Raw genomic sequence first — 19914 nt, 5'->3', positions numbered from 1 at the left:
CGTCTGCTCTTTTGTGGAGTTTTATGTGTACTTATTTTTTGGGGGAAGATGTTTTTGGGGGTGGGGAGTTGGAATCAATTAAGTGGAATGATTCTATTATCCATTCTTCTGGGTATTGTTGAGACACCTGCCACAATTTATAGTCACTCTTGGCCACTTCCTTTGTTTTCTTAGCTTATTGTACATTGATCTCTAAACGGTCTTAGGTGAAGCCTTCTCTCACGCTGCTGCTTCTGCGTTTATAATAAACAGCAGCCAATGTGTGTGTGGGGGGGCACTGACATGCATCAGGTCAGTTTTGATTAGATGCCGCAAATGGCCTGTGCCTTTATCACACAGATCTCCTTCTCCACTGTTTCCATGGGTAGGAAGATGATCACACCTCAAGATAAGATTCGAATTTCCACTACTCACGTGGTCTTTGGAACTTCACGATACATTACCCCCACCGGGGAGACCTATTTTGAAGTTGATTATTCAAATAAAATTGTAGACAATGGGAGGCTAAGGGAAAATTTCCAGCCATGCTCATAATTAGTTGACTCTATTCCTAGAGCAGGTCTGGGCATCATTACTTAATAATATAATTAGCCAGAGAAACATTCACTTTAACGAACAACTCCATGAATCTGCCATGCAAATTTGTGCTCTTAATCTCTTTCCTTTTGCATATAAATGGTTTTAATGTTTATTTCCTTGCCATAGTAGGGGCTTTAGAAGGTTTTAATATAGAAGTTTGTCTTTATTACCTTTGTTGGATTGACTGTTCATAGGAATAACCTTAAGTTTGATGGGGATATCTGTGGCATGACATAACAAGTCCAGTTTGGTGAACTAGTGAGGTGTTTTTTGTTTTTGTTTTTCTTTTTGAATGAAATCGGAGGAGGAGGAGGTGTTTTATATAGGGCCACAGATGACTCATAGGTAGCTACATCACAGAACTCACCCCCACCCCCAGGATAGGCAACAACCCATGAACACTGAGTCCCACCTAACTTGCAGACCACTCCACTGAAAGATCTGCTCTCACAGCCATGTCCCTGTGTTTGTGAGCCTGGGCAGAAGCCTCATAAGTCTTGTCAGCTTCCCTCCTCCCTCTAGGAGGCAGTGTTTCAGCTGGGAGGAAACCGTGACCAGCTCACAGCTCTGGCGGAGAAAGTCTATGTGGCTAGGAGGTCTCTTTTGCTCAGAGACATCATTGGACTGGGAGGGTTGCTATAGAGTCCCTGTAGTTGTATATGAATCCACTCTCATGTGATTTTATCTCAAGAGTTAGCTACCCTATCAGGTCTGTACTCATCAGGGCCTAGAGTGAGCCCCATTGGTTGTTTGCTGCCTGGATTTAAAGATCTCCCCTTCTCTCCCTGACCCATCATCTCTTCTCAGATCGTCTCCCTTCTACTTTTACATCTTTTAACAAAATATGCAGATTGCACTTCTGAGGGAGGACATGATGTGCTTTCTGAGAATGGCTTACATCACTTAAGATGGCAATCTGTAGTCCCAGACATTCCTCTGGAGCCTGCATGGTTTAATTGTTCTTTAAGGCCAGATAATGCTCCAGATAGTGTGTAAATCTGTCTTTTTTGTGTGTGTTTACACCACATAGGTTGATTCCCTACTTGTCTGTTATAAATAGCCCATCAATAAACACAAACAATTATGTTTGTAGCGTTTTGACTTAGCTTTCTCATAGTGTACGTATCAGGAATGTTATAGCTGGATCGTATGGTGCCTGGTTCTAATTTTTTGAAGAACCTCTGAACTCATTTCAATGTTGGCTGTACTAAGCTACACTCCCACCAGCAGTGAGCTATGCATAATGATTCCTCCCCCTGCATCCTAGTCAGCATTTGTTGTCTTGGGGCTATTTTATTTGATTGAGATGTTCTTCAGTTCTGTACAGGACTGGATCATCCCTCGGGTCCTAATAAAGAGGTTACATCTCCAGAGAGTTCCGGCTATTCCCAATGCTCTGTTGGAAACTACTTTTGTGTGCCATCATTCTCTCACTTAACATTTGATTTTTACCACAGTCTGACTTTATCTCATGATGTTTTTGTCTACTGGGTTCTGTGAGAGTGACAACTTTGTCCATGTGTTCACTGCTGTAGCTACCAGCGTGAACTAGTTACTCAGCAAACAGGCACACAGTTGAACAAATTAGCACAGACTACAAGAGTGGAGGGAACTTTTATCATGTACAGCTCTGTCAGCCATGGAACACTAGTCCCTGAGAAGGGTTCTTCTAAATCCGAGGGAGAAAGTACTTCTGGAAGGGTAAGGACAGGTGGAGAGGAAAATACTTGACAATTTCAGACCTGGAGCAATTCTTGAGTAAGCTCTGGGGCACCCACTAATTACTTCTGTGACTTTGAATGTCTATTGTCCACTTGAGACATCTCCACCTGTATGATGTGGGAAATGTTCCTAACTGCGGAGGGTCACTGTGTTTGAGCCCTGTTGGAATTCATGTGATGACTAAACGTAAACATTCACGCCACCATTTCATTCAGATTCTATTGCTGTGAGTTCCAGCCAGGACAGCCTGGTTCACACAGCAAGACACTGTAAACACACACACACACACACACACACACACACACACACACACACACACTCCAAACAAACCATCCCACAAGAAAAATCAAAACAACAAATGCTAAAACAAAAATCTCACCCCAAATTCCAGCTGGGGATATACATCAAAATCAGTTGAGTTTTGTAAAAATGTTGGTGTTTAAGACCCCTACTAAGAGCTTTTGACCCAGAGGTAGAGAAAGGGGAAGTACTTCATATGAGTTCTTCCCCATTGCTCTAACAAAATGCTTGTCGCAACCAACTCCAAGGATAAATCGTTTCTTTTGGGTTATGTTTTGGGAGATAAAGTCCATCATGGGACAAAGGCATGGTGGCTGAAGAGTCTAGATTCATAACAGTGAGAGCTTGTGAAGTAGCTTCCTGTATCTGAAAAGGTGAGGAAGCAGAAAGCTTGAGCTGGAATCAGGGACAGTCTGTATGCTAGACCTCAAGATCTAGTAGCTCATGTCACTCAGGAAGGCTCTGCGTTTCAAAGTTTCTACAGCTTTCCAAAGCAGTGCCACCAGCTAGGAACTAAGTCTTCAAACACCTGAGCCTATGTCACACTGAAGTAATAATCCTCTACTGCTGTCCTCCATAGGCTCATGGCTATCACAGAATGAAATGTATGTTTAGCCCAACTCCAAGAGTCCCTATAGTTTTAACAGTTTCAACACTGGTCAACAATCTGTAGTCAGGAGTCTTTTCTGAGCCATAGGCATACTTTTGATTGTGAAGTCAAAACATGCATTATGCATTCCAGTGTACATTGGCTCAGAGTAAATCTTCCCATCCCAAAAGGGAGGAATTGGATGATAGAAAGGAAAGGCTTGGCCAAAACAAGACTGAAACCCATCAGGGGAAGCACCAACCTCTGAAGCTCTGTGTCCAGTATCCAGGGCTGTGGTAGCATCACCTGGCGCTCCAGCCTTGAGTAACCTCACCCCACACACCTCTGTTGTCTGAAGTACACACATCCTTTCTCTTGGGTCAGCTCTGCTTGGTACCTAGAGCTTCTGACATGTCTACTGTAACTATCACAGTTTCGTGCACAGCCCACTCAGGAGCCCCATGTAAGAAACCCAACCCTGCCACACATTGCCTGACTTCAGTGCCTTTTTTCCCCCTCTGAAGTCTTAACCCTTGAGTATTTACATTCTATATACCTACAGGACTAGCACTAAATTTCACTGTCAACTGGAGACATTCCTGGCCTTCATTTACCACAATGTAGTGGTCTCTGAGTGCCTGCCTGACTGACCCCAGGCAAAATATTTCCTTGGCAGTCCTATTTGAACAGGGGCAGGAACCCTGCAGTGGAAATTAGCTTATGTTTTTACATCCTAGGGCCTTTACTCGGTGGGCTCTTACTCTCACAGTACCATAGTTTGTGTCTTTATGTCTCAGAGTTTGCGACTTTCCTTCAACGGTGCTAATGTAACAACTACCGTTTTGCCCACACCTGTCTTGTTTGTAGCATGCTCCTCTCCCTGCCCCAAAAAAAAAAGTCCATAAAAAAAGCTTCTTTCTGTTCTTTTAAAACCCTATCGGCACTATAAATGTAGCTGGAAGAAGTGAACAGTGACCATGTTTTTTGTTAATGTTATGACATCTTGAAATTTCCTCTATCAAACAAGTTAACATAATACTTGCAGATTTAGCCTCACTGGGACTTTGAAGAGCCAGGTAGAACACAACTGGACTCTTTGACAGAGCATGACACAAACAGCCCCTTGCCTAATCCCCAACAGAATCCTTGTTCTCTGAAGCCTCATGAGCTGGGCCTTCACTATCATTGCTCTTGTGGTTCTGATCTTTCCAGAACCCATTAAGTGCTACTTACAGCAGTAGTTCTCAACCTGTGGGCTGTGACCCCTTTGGGGGTCAAAAGACCCTTTCACAGGGGTCACATACCAGATATCCTGCATATCAGATATTTACATTAGGTTCGTAACATTACCAAATCTACAATTACAAAGTACAACAAAAATAATTCTATGCTTGGGGTCACCACAACGTGAAGATTCCAGAGGTTCTGCAATCTCCAAAAACAGTGCCACTGGCTGGAGAACAAGTCCTTAAACATGGAGCCCATTGCACACTAAAGCCCTACTTGTCAACGTGCATGCTTTTCATACACTCCCTGTGTGGTACTTATTGATAAGGGCTTAGAACAACGTGCTTCATCCAAATCACACAGCATTTCTAAATATCTTCTGCCAAGGGACTGTGCAACTTGAATATGTCTGTAGTAGGAACTCACACAGCTGTGGATACTATCTGCCTTTGAATTTTCCACTTTAGAGAGACCAAACCAATGATTTATCATCAATCTGGTAACTACTTTATAAATTATAAACTTCTTGCAATTACAACTAAAGTACTAAAGTTATCAGGCTTTCCGTTGCTCTTGGACGTGTTTAAGATGGGAGCCACCTTATTGTCTTCTGTCTCCTTGTTCTCTTAGAACCTACAGTCCACTGATAATTCAGCTTTCTATTGCTGGATTCCTTTCCTAACCTCCCCACTGAGATCTTTAGGAGTGCCCATATTCAAGGTACACACAGCTGTATTTTCAGCTTCAGTTCTCATTGGTATTTCAATTTCCAGCCCTTCTCTGTTATTTCCTCTTCTATTTGCTGTAACTGAGTCCTAGCTTAAACTAGAAATTTTATATGCAAGTGACTAGGCAGACTTAGAAAACATTAACTACTTGTTTGGTTGACTGCTCATCTACACACAAATAATACCAATGGCTAGCAATGTTTGGGGCCAGTAGAGGTTTGATGCTGGGAAAACAATCTGAAGGCTAAGGGGTCTTGTATTTGGTAAACATGTATGAAAAGAGAACAGAGCCCTGTAAGCAAACATGGGACATAAGTAGATTGAGCTGGGACTTTATGAAGTGACCACTTCATTCTGGTGCCATAACTGCTTGTGATTTGAATTTGTGTTGACCGGAAGCTACCCGTGATGAGGTTGGCTGGGCTGTTGTATTTAATATAGCTCTTTGGATAACTCCAACGGCAGCAGATGAGAATCTGATCTAGGAAATGACCATCAAATTCATTAGATCCAGAATTCTGTATCAAGGACTTAAGAGAACCCCACCACCACCCTCCTTTCTTTTTTGTAGCATTGGGGATTGAACCTAGGGCCTTGTGCATGCTAGACAAGCATTGTCCCACTGAGCTATACCCCTGTCCCCCACTTTACTTTGATTTTGCACAAGATTTTACTGCATTTTCCCATCGGTCCTTGAGCTGACAGTGCAGCTCAGACGGTCTTGGGCTTGAGATCTTGCCTCAGCCTCCTGTGTACCTGAGCTGACAGCTTATATCAGCATGCTTGGTAAGGGTTCTAAGACCAAGCATGGTTGATGGGGCTGTGGGGACACAGTGTATCATTTTTTTTTTGTTGTTGTTCTGAATACTTTAGCTCAGTAAGCGAACTTTTATTTTAGTGGTGTGGATGTCAGGAATGGCAGATTTTCTGACTTTCCACAGAAAACTAAAAATCAAAATGAATAGCATAAGGATTCCCCCCCCACACACACTTTTCATTTTTAGGTACAGCTGAGATTACTGATTACATGTGGAATTACTGTAGTTCTCCCTTGTGCTGTGTGTGTGTGTGACTTTGAACTTTTTATTTATTTTGAGATAGTGTTTCTCAGTCTATCTCCAGCTGTCTTGGAACTCACTATGTAGACCAGGCTGGCCTTGAACTCACAGAAATCCTGCTTCTCCCTCCCAAGTGCTGGGATTAAAAGCTGACTTTGAACTTGTGATTCTCTTGCTTCTTCCTCCATGCGGGGGTGCAGGCAGGCACCTTACTCTCTGTCTAGTGGTGTGCTCTTGAGGATGCTCTAGAACTGGGCTGCATCCCCTGTCCTCTTACATTCGCCGTTCTTTCTGGAGTAGCACTGTTCCTGTGAACTGCTCACTGTCACCTCAGTGACAGACTTACTTTTACCTGGTCCCTAAGCCTCACTGATCAAGATTTACTGGAAAACTTTGGAGTTGTGTTTCTGTTACTAATATTTTGATGTTGCTCAACCTTTAGACTCATTTAATAGTGTCGTATCAAGTGATCCAATTTAAATGGCTACAGAGAGTTACCTGTGTACCTTGCCAATTTCAGTGTTCATCCATGTGAATACCTGTCTCCCCTCCTGTTTCCTTCCTTCCTCCTTCCCTTCCTTTTCCTTTCCTTTCCTTGTCCTCCCCCCACCCAGATATGTTTTTCTATAGCTTTGGAGCCTGTCCTGGAACTCACTTTGTAGAGCAGGCTGGCATGGAACTTGCAGAGATCCTTCTGTGTCTGTCTCCTGAGTGCTGGGATGAAAGGTGTACACCACCACTGCCTGGCTCCCTGCCCTACTTCTTAAGATATGCCTATTCTGATTCCTTTTCTTATTAGACTAGATTACTTTTGATTGGAGAGTGAGTAGGAACTATAAGAGTCTATTAACAGACATTAACCAGTATTTTCCAAGTTCCTATATATTTTTTGAAACACACTTTTTCCATCCATTTCTCAACATATGTATGCAATTAACTTTGGAATCAAAGAAAGGAAAACATGCAAAGAGTCTTCTATGTATGTAGATGAAGTCCGCTGTTTGACTCAATACCATGTCTTTATATCATGGGTGTCTTTTCACATCAGTGTGAGAATATTTCTCTTTCTATGACTTGCTCAGCAGTGTTTGTGGTTTATTTGCCTAATTCTCTCTCTCTCTCTCTCTCTCTCTCTCTCTCTCTCTCTCACTCTCTCTCTCTCTCTCTCTCTCTCTCTCTCTCTCTCTCTCTCTCCTTGAGCTTCTTGTAGCCAAGACTGGCTGTAAATGCCTCTTCTTCCTGCCTTCCCCTCCCGGGTGCTGGCATTGTAGACAGGACCACCACACATAAAGCCCAGTTCTCTTTTGATAAATATAGTTTCTGATGTTTCAATATTAAAGACAGAATTGCATATCTATTCATATTTATTTGCATTTGTTTTGTGTCCTTTTTTTTCTGAAATGATTAAAAAGGCGGGCAAAGGATGCTGGCAAAGTAGGCATAGATCTAAAAGCTGAACTCCGTCATTGATGCCACCCAATCAGTGAGATTTCAAGAAGAAAACAGGAAAGCTAAGAGGCCATGAACAATGTCTGCAGCCAGAGGGTGAGAGGAGGAGGCTAAGAAAAGATCTGTTCATTCAACAAGTATTTGGTTTTGGAGACAGTGTTTCACTGTGCAGTCCAGGTTAAGTGCTGGGCTTAGAAGTATTTATTAAGTCAATATTTTATTAGATTTTTTTGAATTTTTGTCAGAAAAGATACACAGGATGTTTTGAAAGTTAAAAGTACCTGAAGGCGACTGCCTGTGTTCTGAGGTCTGGTTTGGATGGATGGACTAAGACGATTACATCATACTCTTTCTTCCACGCAAAATTCTGTGCCTGTCTTTTAAGGTTGTGGAAGAGAAACTTTACACCAGCTTAACACTTTCCAATCTGCCTTTCTGCAAATGTCCTTTCCCCTTGAGAATAGCCTGTACCTTGAATGTAGAAAGATAAACACTTTCTGCATCACTTTGCTTTAAGAATGTCAAGGATCTTGTAATATTTTATTTACTATTCAGCTGACAACAGTTGCTCCAATGCCCTATCACTGACTCAAGATTTAATGATCTGACGATACACAGTAAAACGTTCTATGGAACTTTAGTATGCAAATGAACCCTGAGAAGTATTATTTCACGGACAAGGAGCTCTATAAGTAAGCCATCTTATAATTCGGCTCTTCTCTCTGTGTGCACGTTTGAAAATTTCATTAGATCCAGACATACCGGTTTCCTGTACTTCTGAGCAACCTTAATTTTATATAATTGTATTTGAGTTATTTGAGGGAGTTTGTGTTTTCTCTTTTCCCAGATGAATGGCCCTTGTCATCATGAAATGTTTATTTCTGAGATCCTAATTGCTGGCATGGAAGTCAGGGCTCATAGCAGGTGTACTGTTGCTTCTCGTTGCAGAGATCAGCTGTGGTAGCCCTCCCGAAGTCCAGAACGCCATCTTGGTGGGGAATCACAGTTCCAGCCTGGGCAGTGTTGCTCACTACGTCTGTCAGGAAGGCTTTGAGGGTCCTGGAGAAACGATCTCTTCTGTTTGCACAGAGAAAGGCTCCTGGAGTGAAATCACTTACTTGTGCACAGGTACAGATTCCATTCTGCTGGGCTCCTCCTACCTGGGAACACAACAGCAGAAGGAGCGTGGAGTATAAAGCTGCCTCCTTGTGGATTGTGCCTGCCTCTGCCATTTATATGGGTGGGCTCTTGTGCTTAGATGTATTAGCTTAATCTTGATGATTTAGAAGGTACATTGGGAAAATAAGATGTATAGAGAATTTTACACGTTCATGTTTTGAAATATTATAATTCACTATGTTTTGTTTGTTTGTTTTTGCCTTTTCATCTTAACCAGCTGAGACAATCTAGTCTATGAACCTTTTTCTCAGACTCTTAGCATATTTTGGCCCAACAGCTTTTCAGACAAAAGACAGCAACATACAAGGAGTTAAGTTTTACTTAATTGTGTCAAAGCACAAAATACAAAAACTGTATTGATTCTTTTTCAGCATACAATTCATTGGTATTATGTTCATCCATATTTTTGTATAGCCAATCTCCAGAACTTTTTATCTTTTAAAACTGGAACTTGGAATTCCTTCCTCCCCATAGACCCTTCCATTGTGCTTTCCATCTCGAAGGAATTTGACCACTTTTGGCATTCCATAGAAGTAGAATCATGTGGTCCTTAAGTTTTATTTTGGTTTTTTGTTTGTCTGGTTTTAGCTTGCCTTATTTCACTTAGAATACTTTTGTTTGTTTGTTTGTTTGTTTGTTTGTTTTTTGAGACAGGGTTTCTCTTTGTAGCTCTGGCTGTCCTGGAATTCACTCTGTAGACCAGGCTGGCCTTCAACTCACAGAGATCCACCTACCTCTGCCTCCTAAGTTCTGGGGTTAAAGGTGTATACCGCCACCTCCCCGCTTTAGCATACTATTTTGAAGATACACCAACAATGTAGGATATGCCTTTTTCACTACTTTTTAAAGGTGAGAAATATTCTGTTGTATACACACAGACGCACACACAAAACACTATGTACTTGGACGTTGTTTTTGGACTGCCAGCTCCCAAACAATGACATAGAGACTTCTTATTAATTATGAAAGCTTGGCCTTAGCTTAGGCTTGTTCATGTGGGCCATTCTGTCTCCTCCATACTATACATCTGACTTGCTCTATGTCTTTCTGGCAAATCCCTGCCTCGCTTCTTCCCAGAGTTCCTAACTCTGTCCAGAAGTCACATCTATACTCTGCTGCCTAACTATTGGCTGTTCAGCTCTTTATTAAAGCAATCATAACTTGACTTGGCAGAGACACATCTTCACAGTGTATGGAAAGATTATCCCCTCACAACACTACAGCTCTAATTATATTGTTCTTTCTTTATGTGTATGTGTTTATGCAGATGCATTTGTACATGTACATGTGTGTGCATGGGGGCCAGAAGTCAACTTCAGATGTTGTTTCTCAGGATCCATCTACCTTATTATTATTTTTTTGAAACAGGGTCTCTCATTGACTCAGAGATCACCAATAAGAATAACCTGACTGGCCAGTAAACCCCAGGGATTTGTCTGTACCTGTCTTCTTAGGACTACAAGAGTAGGCCACCATGCCCTACTTTTTTATGAGAGTTCTGGGTGTTGACCTCAGGTCCTCACACTTGTGTGGCAAGCACCTCATGGACTGAGCCATCTCCCCATCCCTGAGATGGAATTTGATGGTATCTATCCTACCCATCCATTCATCCCATATCTATGTAGTGTGTACTGTGTGTGAAGCACTACTTTTTTTTTTTTTTGAATTTACAGTGTGGTAAAAGAATCAGACCTCTCCCCAAGGAAATGCATGTTCATATGTCCTTGTAATGTTTTATAAATAAATTCAAATCATCACAGACTGCTGAAGTCTGTGGGTAAAGACTCCCTGAAGTAGACAGAAAATTCTTACATTCAGCTATCACCATCATACATGCAAATTATGTAGCCTAGAAAGTGGGGAGAAAAAAGAAGATGAGGACCCAGAGACTTAGGCCAGCTTGTTCTGGAGATGTCTCGCTGGCTGAGCAGAGAAGCAAGGCCAAGTCTATAGCACACACCAAGGAGGACCCCAGGGCCTGGTCTTCCTGCTTCTCTAAGACCAAACTGAACTAGGCTGATGGTCTCTGTCACATCTCTGCCAGCAGCTCCAACACTTACCTGGAGGGTAAGGCAGCTTTCCCCAGGAAAGAGAGCTAGGTATAGCTGTGGCCTCTTTGCCATTTGCCCCGTTGCTCAAGGTCCTCTGCTACCACCATTCAGAATTCAGTGGGGGCACAAGGATTACTCAGTACATGAAAAACCAGGGGATCTGCATGGGGCACAGTGAGCTATTAATTAGCTGATCCTTGTACAGCACTTTGAAGAACAAACATGTTATGTAACGGCTAATTATAATTGCTGTCCTCAGCCTTCTACCTTTCACTAAGGCTGTGGCTCCAGCTGCCGCTGTTCCATGGGCTTATGCAAGCTTTGATTTAAGGAGAGAAAAAGGCATTCTCCCTGGGAGCTAGGCTCGTTCTGTGAGGAGGCTTGTGTGCCCTCCATCAGGATTGGCAGCTAAATTCGATTTTCACAGATAAAGGGAGTGATTTACATGCTGATTAATTCATGGAAGGGGAGGCTGGAGAAGCTTCTGGAAAAGCGAGAGAGATGCTGGTTGTCATGGCTCTTGCTTGGCTGCCCCCTCTTCTTTTTTTCTCTCCCCTGGTTTTCATCAATGTCTCTGTCCCCCAGCCTGACTCCCCCAGTTCATCTTGTGTTTGCTTCCCTCAGTGCTCACGGTTAGCTTCTTACCCTGTTATTACCCTCCCTTGTTCCCACTCCATTCACTCCTCTTTCTATGTTTCTATGTCGAATTCTGAGCTGGGTGGAATGAATTATCCGTACACGGTTTGTTTCTATTTACTGTCAAATGTGTTTGGAGCCCCCATGCCTCTGCGTTAGTGGCCCAGAGCTGGAATGTTTTTCATGGAGCATGAACTCTGCCAAGGTGGTAGGACTTTCTTCCCTAAGGCCCAAGTGGTGGGACTTTTTTCTCTCAGGCCAGTTTGAACTAGAAATTCCAGACAGCTGGGAATTAGGCAAGTACTTTAGTGTCTGGAAAAACCCGAGGTGGAAGCTTTGCCTTAGTGAGTCAGTTTACTTCAAGATCAAAGAGGCCGATTCATTCTTGATAAGGCTGTCCCCAGCTTCCATCCTGCACAGGTCATTTAGCTTTTATGTTTAGAGTCTGGGTTAATAATTACAAGGTTAACCCTCCATGCTCTGGCTCTCCATCATTCCAGGCTCTTGGGAGGGCAATGACTCTGTTGAAACACAGACTGCTGATCTGCCAGGATCCTTTCTGCTGCATACTACTGCAAATGCTACCAAGCTCCTGTTTTCTCTGTCCCTCCTTGGTTGCCAACCCTCCTCGCCAGCCCAGTGAGTGCTCACTTGCAGCCCTGTCCATTTTAAATGGACAGGAAAGTCTGGCTGGGGTAAATTGGCACATTACTACAACAGATACAGCTGGATTGGGTCTGGATATGTGTATAACGTTTGGATTATCAACATCATTGCTGTGTTCACTGAACACCAGCTTGCACACCCAGGGTTCTCTTGGGGACCTTAATGCTTGGTTTCATTTCATCCTCAGAGAAATCTGTAAAGCAAATATTTTCATTTCATAGCTGAGTGATCTGAGACTCAGCAGTTAAGCAATTTTCTTAGGGTCATTCTGTAACTAGTACTTGATGGAGTTATGATTTGAACTCAAGTCTGGGGGCCCTGGAATCCCACACTTTCTATTCATGTTCTTCTAAGCTTGAATTCTTTGCATACCACCCTGATGACCTTTGAATAAAGAATTATTTGCATCACTTGTTCTTTTAAAATATCATATACATTTATATATACATATATATACACGCACATTTTATACACACACAGGCACATTTGAGATGGAGTTTTGCTATATTGCTCAAGCTGGTCTTGAACTCCTGTTCTCGGATCTCCCTGCCCTAGCCTCCCAAGCAGCTAAGTCTATATCACCATGCCTGATGTGGTGGTTTGAAAGAAAATGGCCCCCAAAGAGAAAGACACTACTAGGAGGTATGATCTTGTTGGAGTAGGGATGGTCGTGTTGGAGGAAGTGTGTCATGTGGAGGCAGGCTGTGAGGTCTTTCCTTAAGCTTTGCTCAGTGTTACAGTTGACTTCCTGTTGCCTGTAATATGTAGGGCTCTCAGCTACCATTCCAGCACCACATCTACCTACATGCTGCCATGCTATCTGCCATGATGTTTATGAAATGAACCTCTGAAACTGTAAGGGAGCCACCCTGATTAGATGTTTATAAGGGTTGCTGTGGTTGTGGTGTCTCTTCATAGCAAAAGAAAGCATAACTAAGGCATCTCATGAACAATTTAAATTTGTAATTTGAATGTACCAACCAAGAATTCTTAATAGTATGTGGTATATCATGATGCTGATGAGCTAGATGTATTTTTCCTAATGTGCACAAAAAATTAACACCCAATGAACATATAAACATTTATTTATATGCCACAAAAAATCACCTAAACTATGTAATTCATTTTAGGAATTTAGGTATGCCCCTTTTACCCATTTTACATAACTTTGACTTAGGATTTAACAAAAAGAAAGGAAGAATTAGACTGTTTATAGTCAAGGGTCCTTCTTTTTTGTCAAATTGGACATGCCTATATGTCCTGCAACTGGACAGATACAAGGTCAAACCCCAAGTCTAAGCATGACTGAGTGGGCATTTCATCAAGGAGAAATGATAAAGGGTGGGAGAGAGGGAGGTTGACCTTGCTCCTGGGCCTAATGACATATGCTAACCCAACCTGGATGGAGAGAGGGAGCTGAGTGAGAATGAAGGGAAGCTGCTTTCAAGAAAGAGTCATGCCTCCATGCCCTTCCTTTCCTTCGCTTCCTGGGCATACTTTCTTATAGCCACTCCCCTTCCTCTTCCCTGCACCAAGCCCCTCTCCGTGACCTACTTGCATGTCTTGCTTTCACTCGCCCATGTCTTCTACTTCCAACCACAAACCCATTGCTTTTAAAGCTATTTTCCCGTTGGACGGTTAGCAGACAGCTGGCACCTAGCAGGTCCTCAACACAGTTCATCATCACATCTTACAAGCCGGCTCTGCCTCCACTCGCTCGTGTTTCTTTGGAGAGCAGTGAAGGGCCCTTCATTCAGCTCAAAGGCTGGCAGTCAGCCGGGACTCCTCTTTGCTCCCGCTCCCTCACCTCCCATCCATCTCCCTCAGAACTGTTTCTCGTTTCATAATACAGCACCCCAATTTCATGCCTTAACCTCCTGCCGGAGTATCTACTTCAGTGCAGACTCCAGTGCAGAGCTCTTAGTGGTAGGGTGTGATATGTCTAATTTTGAGTCCAGACTCAGTCCCTCATACTGTCTATCCTTTAGTGTCCAAGTCTGAGGTCTAAAAAATGGACATGGTGATGTCTAGTTGTAAGGTTATTTTGAAGGTTAAAGTCCTGTGCACACTCACTGGTCCATAGTTATAACTCAATAAGTGTTCACTCTTACTGTTTTTATTACTGCTCCTTATGACTGCTGGGAAAATGAGATCAAGCCTGTCGAGAGCAGTCTGAGCCTGACATGTAGTTGTCATGGAGTAAATAGTATTACACTCTATTTTATGACCTCCGGTCCTTCTGCACTCTAGTACTTCCTTCCAAAGGGAAAACTGCCCCTATCATTATCCTCGGCTTGTCTCAGTTTGGAGGAGTGTCTGTCTTGAATCCGGCAAGCAAGCCCTTCCCCTGTTCCATCCCGTGCTTCCTCTGCAGCCTCCCTTCTGTACAACTGACATCCCCCTCATTACTCTACCGCCTCACCCTTCCACTAGCATGCTATTCAGACCTGCTGTTCTTTCTGCTCACATGTCTTCCCTACTCTGCAGCCATTTATCTACCTAGGCTGGGCTCTCCATGAAACTGAATTCCCTAGGTCCTCTGGTTAGAGCTGTTAATCTTCCTGTTCCGTACCCTTCAACGTTTGTGCAGAGCCTGTGATAATGCTACTGAGCTGTGATTTGTCTGCATCTGTGTTTGCCCCTTCCATTAGGCAACATGCTCCTTGAGGGAAAAACTCAAGCCTAGTGTTCCTCACAGCCCAGTGTTTGACACGCTAGGATGCTTGGCACTGGGTAGCGGTTCTGTACATAGTGAGCAGTGAATGGAAATGAGGTGGCTTCAAAGGCTTTTCCACGTGTTTTTCTTCTTTTCTTCGTTCTTTTCAATTTTTATGACACTTGTTTAGGCATTTGTGTGTGTGTGTGTGTGTGTGTGTGTGTGTGTGTGTGTGTGTGTGTGTGTGCATTCATGCCACTGCACATGTGGAGGGCAGAGGACAACCTATGGGCTCAGAGATCAAACTCAGGTCAGCAGGCTTGGTTGGCAACTGCCTTTATCCCCTGAGCCATCTTGTCAGCCTGTATGTGTTTTTCAGTTGCTGGCATAGTTAGAATTGGCGTACCAGTGTCGTATTTTCAAAGGGCAGCACTGATGCCGACAGTTAACACCTGATGATTTTATAAAAACATCTTTTCCTCCTGTTTGTAGGTACATGGTGGGAAGAGTCACCAACTTTGCTCAGCTTCTCTTTGGGGTGGAATATCTGGCATCTCTATAATCAGATCTGGGTCCCATCTGTGCAGAGCGTGGCACAGGCTAGAGGCAGATGGCATCTTTGAGACGTCATTTACAGTTGTCATAGTGAATGAGCAAAAAGGAAGACCAAGAAAGGAAACCCTTTTCTAATCTCTACTTGAGTGACACAGGCAATCCGAACAGGAAGGCTGTTTGCTTTATTGGCAATTCAGGGCGAAACTGGGGGCGGGGTACTTCTGTTTCCCTGGACCAGCTGCTAAGCTATCATCAGAAGGCTGTGTGAGTGAGCAGAGATGTTGGAAGTTCTGGGGCTTTGAAGGGCAGCAGCAGAAGTGGCCAGTAGTAATTGAAGCTTATCCAGGCTGTCACACCGGTGTCAACATCATCTTTCCACCCAAGGAGGTGAACCAACAAGGTCCTCATGTATCTTTGCTGATTCGTGCTGGCAACTGTATTCTTTTTTTCATGTTATCATCGATGTAGAGACCCGATACGCTGATATCTCTACAGAAATTTGTGTTTTTGTCTCTACCTCAATTTATTCTCACTTATTTATAGACAGCTTGGATTTATCCAGACACAAATATGGTCGGAAGTAGAACCTAGGTAATGCCAGGATAGGAAGATTTAGTAAATGTATAAAAGCATTGATGGGCATAAGATCAGTAAACCAGGTGAATTCAGCTTTGAGCTTGGTTCTGTACAAGAGAATTGTGTTAGCTCTGCAGGTGTTTAAGGTTCAGGCTCCTTTTTCCTTGTGGTGACTGAGAATTACTATAGGGAAGGAACAGGGGTTACTTAGAGTATTGCTATCCCCAAGGTAAACAATAGTTCACACACACACACACACACACACACACACACACACACACATGCACACAAGCATGTACACATGCCCAGCTAGAGGTCAACTGTGGATATTCTTCCACAGGAGACCTCTGTTTTAATTTTTATGTGTCTGTGTGGGTGTGCAATGATTGCTGGTGTCTGTGTCAAATCCCCTGGAGCTGGAGTTATAGGTGGTTGTGAACTGTCTGCTCTGGGTGCTGGGAGCCAAACTTGGGCTTTTGAAATGAGATCTTTCACTGACTTGGAGCTCACCTACTCGATGGGACAGGGACGCAGCAGACTCCACCTTCCTCATGTTGGGGTTATAAGCATATAACACTGAACCTGATTCTGGGCCTTGCTCCAGCCTCCCTGAGTGGAATACCAGTGGTATCCAGTGACCCATTAGGCTAACCACAGTAAATACATAAGCAAACAAACAAGTGTTGCTTCTGAGGACCAAGCATAAGTCCTCATACTTATGAGGTAAGCAGCCCTTCTCACTTACCTTGATGCAGGTCTTACCTTTAATTTCTCCCAAAACAGAACCAGGAATTTGTATTACTATGTAACAGGGAGTAAAGTCCCAGGAAGCAGAATTGGGGACCAAGAGAGGTAAGAAGGAAAGGAAGAACCTGTGTGAGGATGCCACATCTCAGTCTCCCCTTGGTAGGAGGGACCACTCCACTGCTAGGACAGCGTTCTGAGGAAAAGGCAGTGACCAGTCCACTAGCTCCTGTCCCCAGACGGTAGCCCCTGTCCCCTTCTAGGAGTGTGTGAGCCACAGCAAGGAAGCCCCAGGTCAGGAGGCATGGCACAGTCATGTTGTCAAAGTGCACGCAGGACTGGCTCACACTGGACCCAGGAACCTATGTGTCTGGCTCCACAGGAAAGCTGGAACAGGGCCGTGAAATAGTCTTTATTCTTTTTGGATGAAATGGGAATTCCTGTCTCCAGGGATGAGAGTGCAATGCCCAACTTAAAAGTGTTTTGTTTTTTCCTCCTTTTTGATTTTATTGTAAAAGAAATCACTTTATTTTCTTGAATCATTCTTGTCTCTTGTACAGAAACGCATATCAACCTCAGCCTTGCTGACCTCTTTTCTTAGCCTCCATTTATTTTTTAAGTTTTATTTCCTTAGAAGTATATGCAAATAAGACCATATCATTTGCAAATAGAAATAGCTTTACATATTTGTGGGAAATTTTATCTTAAGAAATGAAAAGGTAGATTTTCCCCACACCGCGCTGAACAACTATGTGAGTAGTAGGCTGGCTGGGTCCATTGGAAACTGTCAGTTAAGGGAGCCCTTATGTTTTCCCACGTTGCCAGGTACATCACTTGAAATGGAAATGCAGGTTATTTAGAATAAGCAGACCCCAGTGCAATCATGGCTTCTCAACAGATCAAGATTGTATGGTTTCTTCTAGAATAGTCCCAGGCTGATCAGGGACTCTGTGGGGAACTTCCTCAGTTCATCCCAAGCTTCTGAAAAATCATCCTTCATGGTGAACATGCCCTCTCCCTTTTTGGGAACAGCAGTGGCTTGAATGAATGCTCTGCCACCCTGGGTAAGTTGGGGACATGGGGTCAGATGACCATCTTCCCTGTGTGGTTTTAAGGAGGCTTCCAAAGGGAACTCAGTTCTGGACCTTGCTCCAGCCTACCTAGTGGAACACCAGTGGCATCCAGTGGCCCATCAGACTAATCACAGTTGGAGTTCTTCCCTACCCTCAGGCAGTAATCTTTTTCTTTTTTGTCTGGCCAGGCAGTGGGCCAGGCTCATTCATGATTTACCATCTGGGATTGCTTGGATTGCTCAATTCTGCATCTGAATCACAGTGTGACTGGGGAGCAGGGGAGACACCAGCTGGACAGATGCACCCAGTCCACCAGGATTTTCCCAAAGCCCATTGATGCAGTTCATGAGTTAATTCCTTTCTTTTCTTTTTTCTATTCTAGAAATGATGATAGAAATTCATGATGTGTCTGTGTTTAATGACACCTGTGTGAGGTGGCAAATAAGCCCAGAGAGCATAAACTCTGAGATCGTATACATGGTAAGTAAAGTGAGCTGTTTTACCCTCCAGTGCAGAAATGAGTGAGCCAGAAGGCCATGGCTCACATAGGAGCTTCACCCCCAACACACACACCCCTCTGCTCCCTCCCTCCTTTCCTCCTTCCCTCCCTCCCTCAGGTCACATAAAGTGAAATCACATTTGTTTGCAAATGTATAACAACAGGCTACCACTATTTTACCTCATGAAGTAGCAGAGTCAATGTCTTGGTGCAGAAGCATGCTTGCATGCTTAAGTTTGGGTGAACTTCCTTCATTTTGCAAACTTTCCTGGGATACCTCCTTAAGCGAAGATTCTTGAAAACACCCGTTGACATTTCAGCTAGAGCCAACACAAAGCTAAAGCAAGTTTAGAAGATACTTGTAATCTCCCTCATTAGAGAAGAATCATTTTCTTTTATGGGTCTTATATGCTATTCTATAAGTAACCATGAAGGTAAAATGGTGATGTTTCCATAAGTTGGTTCAACCCCAAGCCATACTGTTTAATGCTGCCATCTGTCAACTCTATGGTTTGAATGAGAAATGGGAAGGCACTTTGTCAGTGTTATTGTTTTCCAGTTCCAGGGCTTCTTTCAAAAGTGGATGGGATTTTTAAGGCACTTGCAGACTTAGGTTTAATGTATATATCATCCAATAGAGTGTGGCTGTGGAACATGCATTTATGTTTGGCATCCTCATAGTGCTTGTTTCCAAGCACTTGTCCTTTTCTCCCCAAGCAAGGCTGGAAGCATAGGCCGAGTTGGTACTAGGGACTCCTTTAATTATTGTCATTTGTGGTCAGGAGAGCACTCCCAAGTAGAGTTCTCACTTCTGTCATAACTTAGGACCCATTGGTCCTGGGATGATTAGACCCTGACCTCAGGTCCCTCGTCGCAGAATTGGACCTATCTCTCCTCCCTGGTTACACAGTGTCTGAAATGGGACAGCAGAGAAACAGCACCCAGCACCATGAAGTCTTGGTCTGACGGGAGTCATGGTGGATTCTCTTGTCTTTCCTTTTCTAAAGATACACATTGAAAGACAGCAGCCAGATGCTGTGGAATCCGTTCATGAGGAGACAGTCAATGTGAGCACAGACAGCAGGACCCCAGAAGTGTGCCTTCACCTCCAACAAGGTGCCAATTACACCATGAGCATTTCTGCAGCCCCTCCCTGGCACTCTGTGCCCGCCATCCTTGGTTTCCAGACTCCTGGTAGGTGGAAAGGAAGGCACTTCCTTCTGGAGAATTCTGAGCACAGGACGTGGGAAATCAGCAGGGCAGCGCATTTCTGCAGGTGTGAGTGGAGGGGTGCGGCTGCTCCGTGTGTAGAGCCAGAGCAATGGGAGGATGGATTGTTATTCTATTGTCATCCAGATGAGTGGCACTGGTGACTATCTCTCAGTTGAGTCCTGGGAGAGAAGCAGGCAGCAACAGAAGGGACATTAGATGGTGATGCTATGGAGTGGCAGGTGTACAGGGAGTAGCAGGTCTCAAGGCTTATGTTTGCTAGGAAGCCCCACAGGCCTTTCTTTCCCTTACTTAAGGAAGAGGAGGAACAGAGGCTCAAGGTCACCTTTTCATTTTCCATGAGCTGCTCTGGATGGGGCATCAAGAGTGGTTAAGTGGGAGCCAGAGCCAGCGCTAG

The 19914-nt window shown here is 43.7% G+C and overlaps 1 protein-coding gene across 1 annotated transcript in view; it reads left to right on the top strand.

Annotated features, from left to right (window-relative positions):
* The window catches only part of Susd1 (sushi domain containing 1), a 105325-nt gene that overhangs the window by 34504 nt on the left and 50907 nt on the right, over positions 1–19914 (top strand). Inside the window, exons 6-8 of the mRNA XM_051187877.1 lie at positions 8601–8780; positions 18171–18268; positions 19295–19481. Coding sequence (XP_051043834.1) covers positions 8601–8780; positions 18171–18268; positions 19295–19481 — 465 coding nt within the window. The remainder of the gene's footprint in view (positions 1–8600; positions 8781–18170; positions 18269–19294; positions 19482–19914) is intronic.

Source organism: Phodopus roborovskii, unplaced genomic scaffold (genome assembly GCF_943737965.1).
Source record: "Phodopus roborovskii unplaced genomic scaffold, PHOROB, whole genome shotgun sequence".
In the NCBI taxonomy this organism is placed as follows: domain Eukaryota; kingdom Metazoa; phylum Chordata; class Mammalia; order Rodentia; family Cricetidae; genus Phodopus; species Phodopus roborovskii.
Note: the sequence above shows the minus strand (reverse complement) of the source record. Positions and strands in the feature narration are given on the sequence as shown.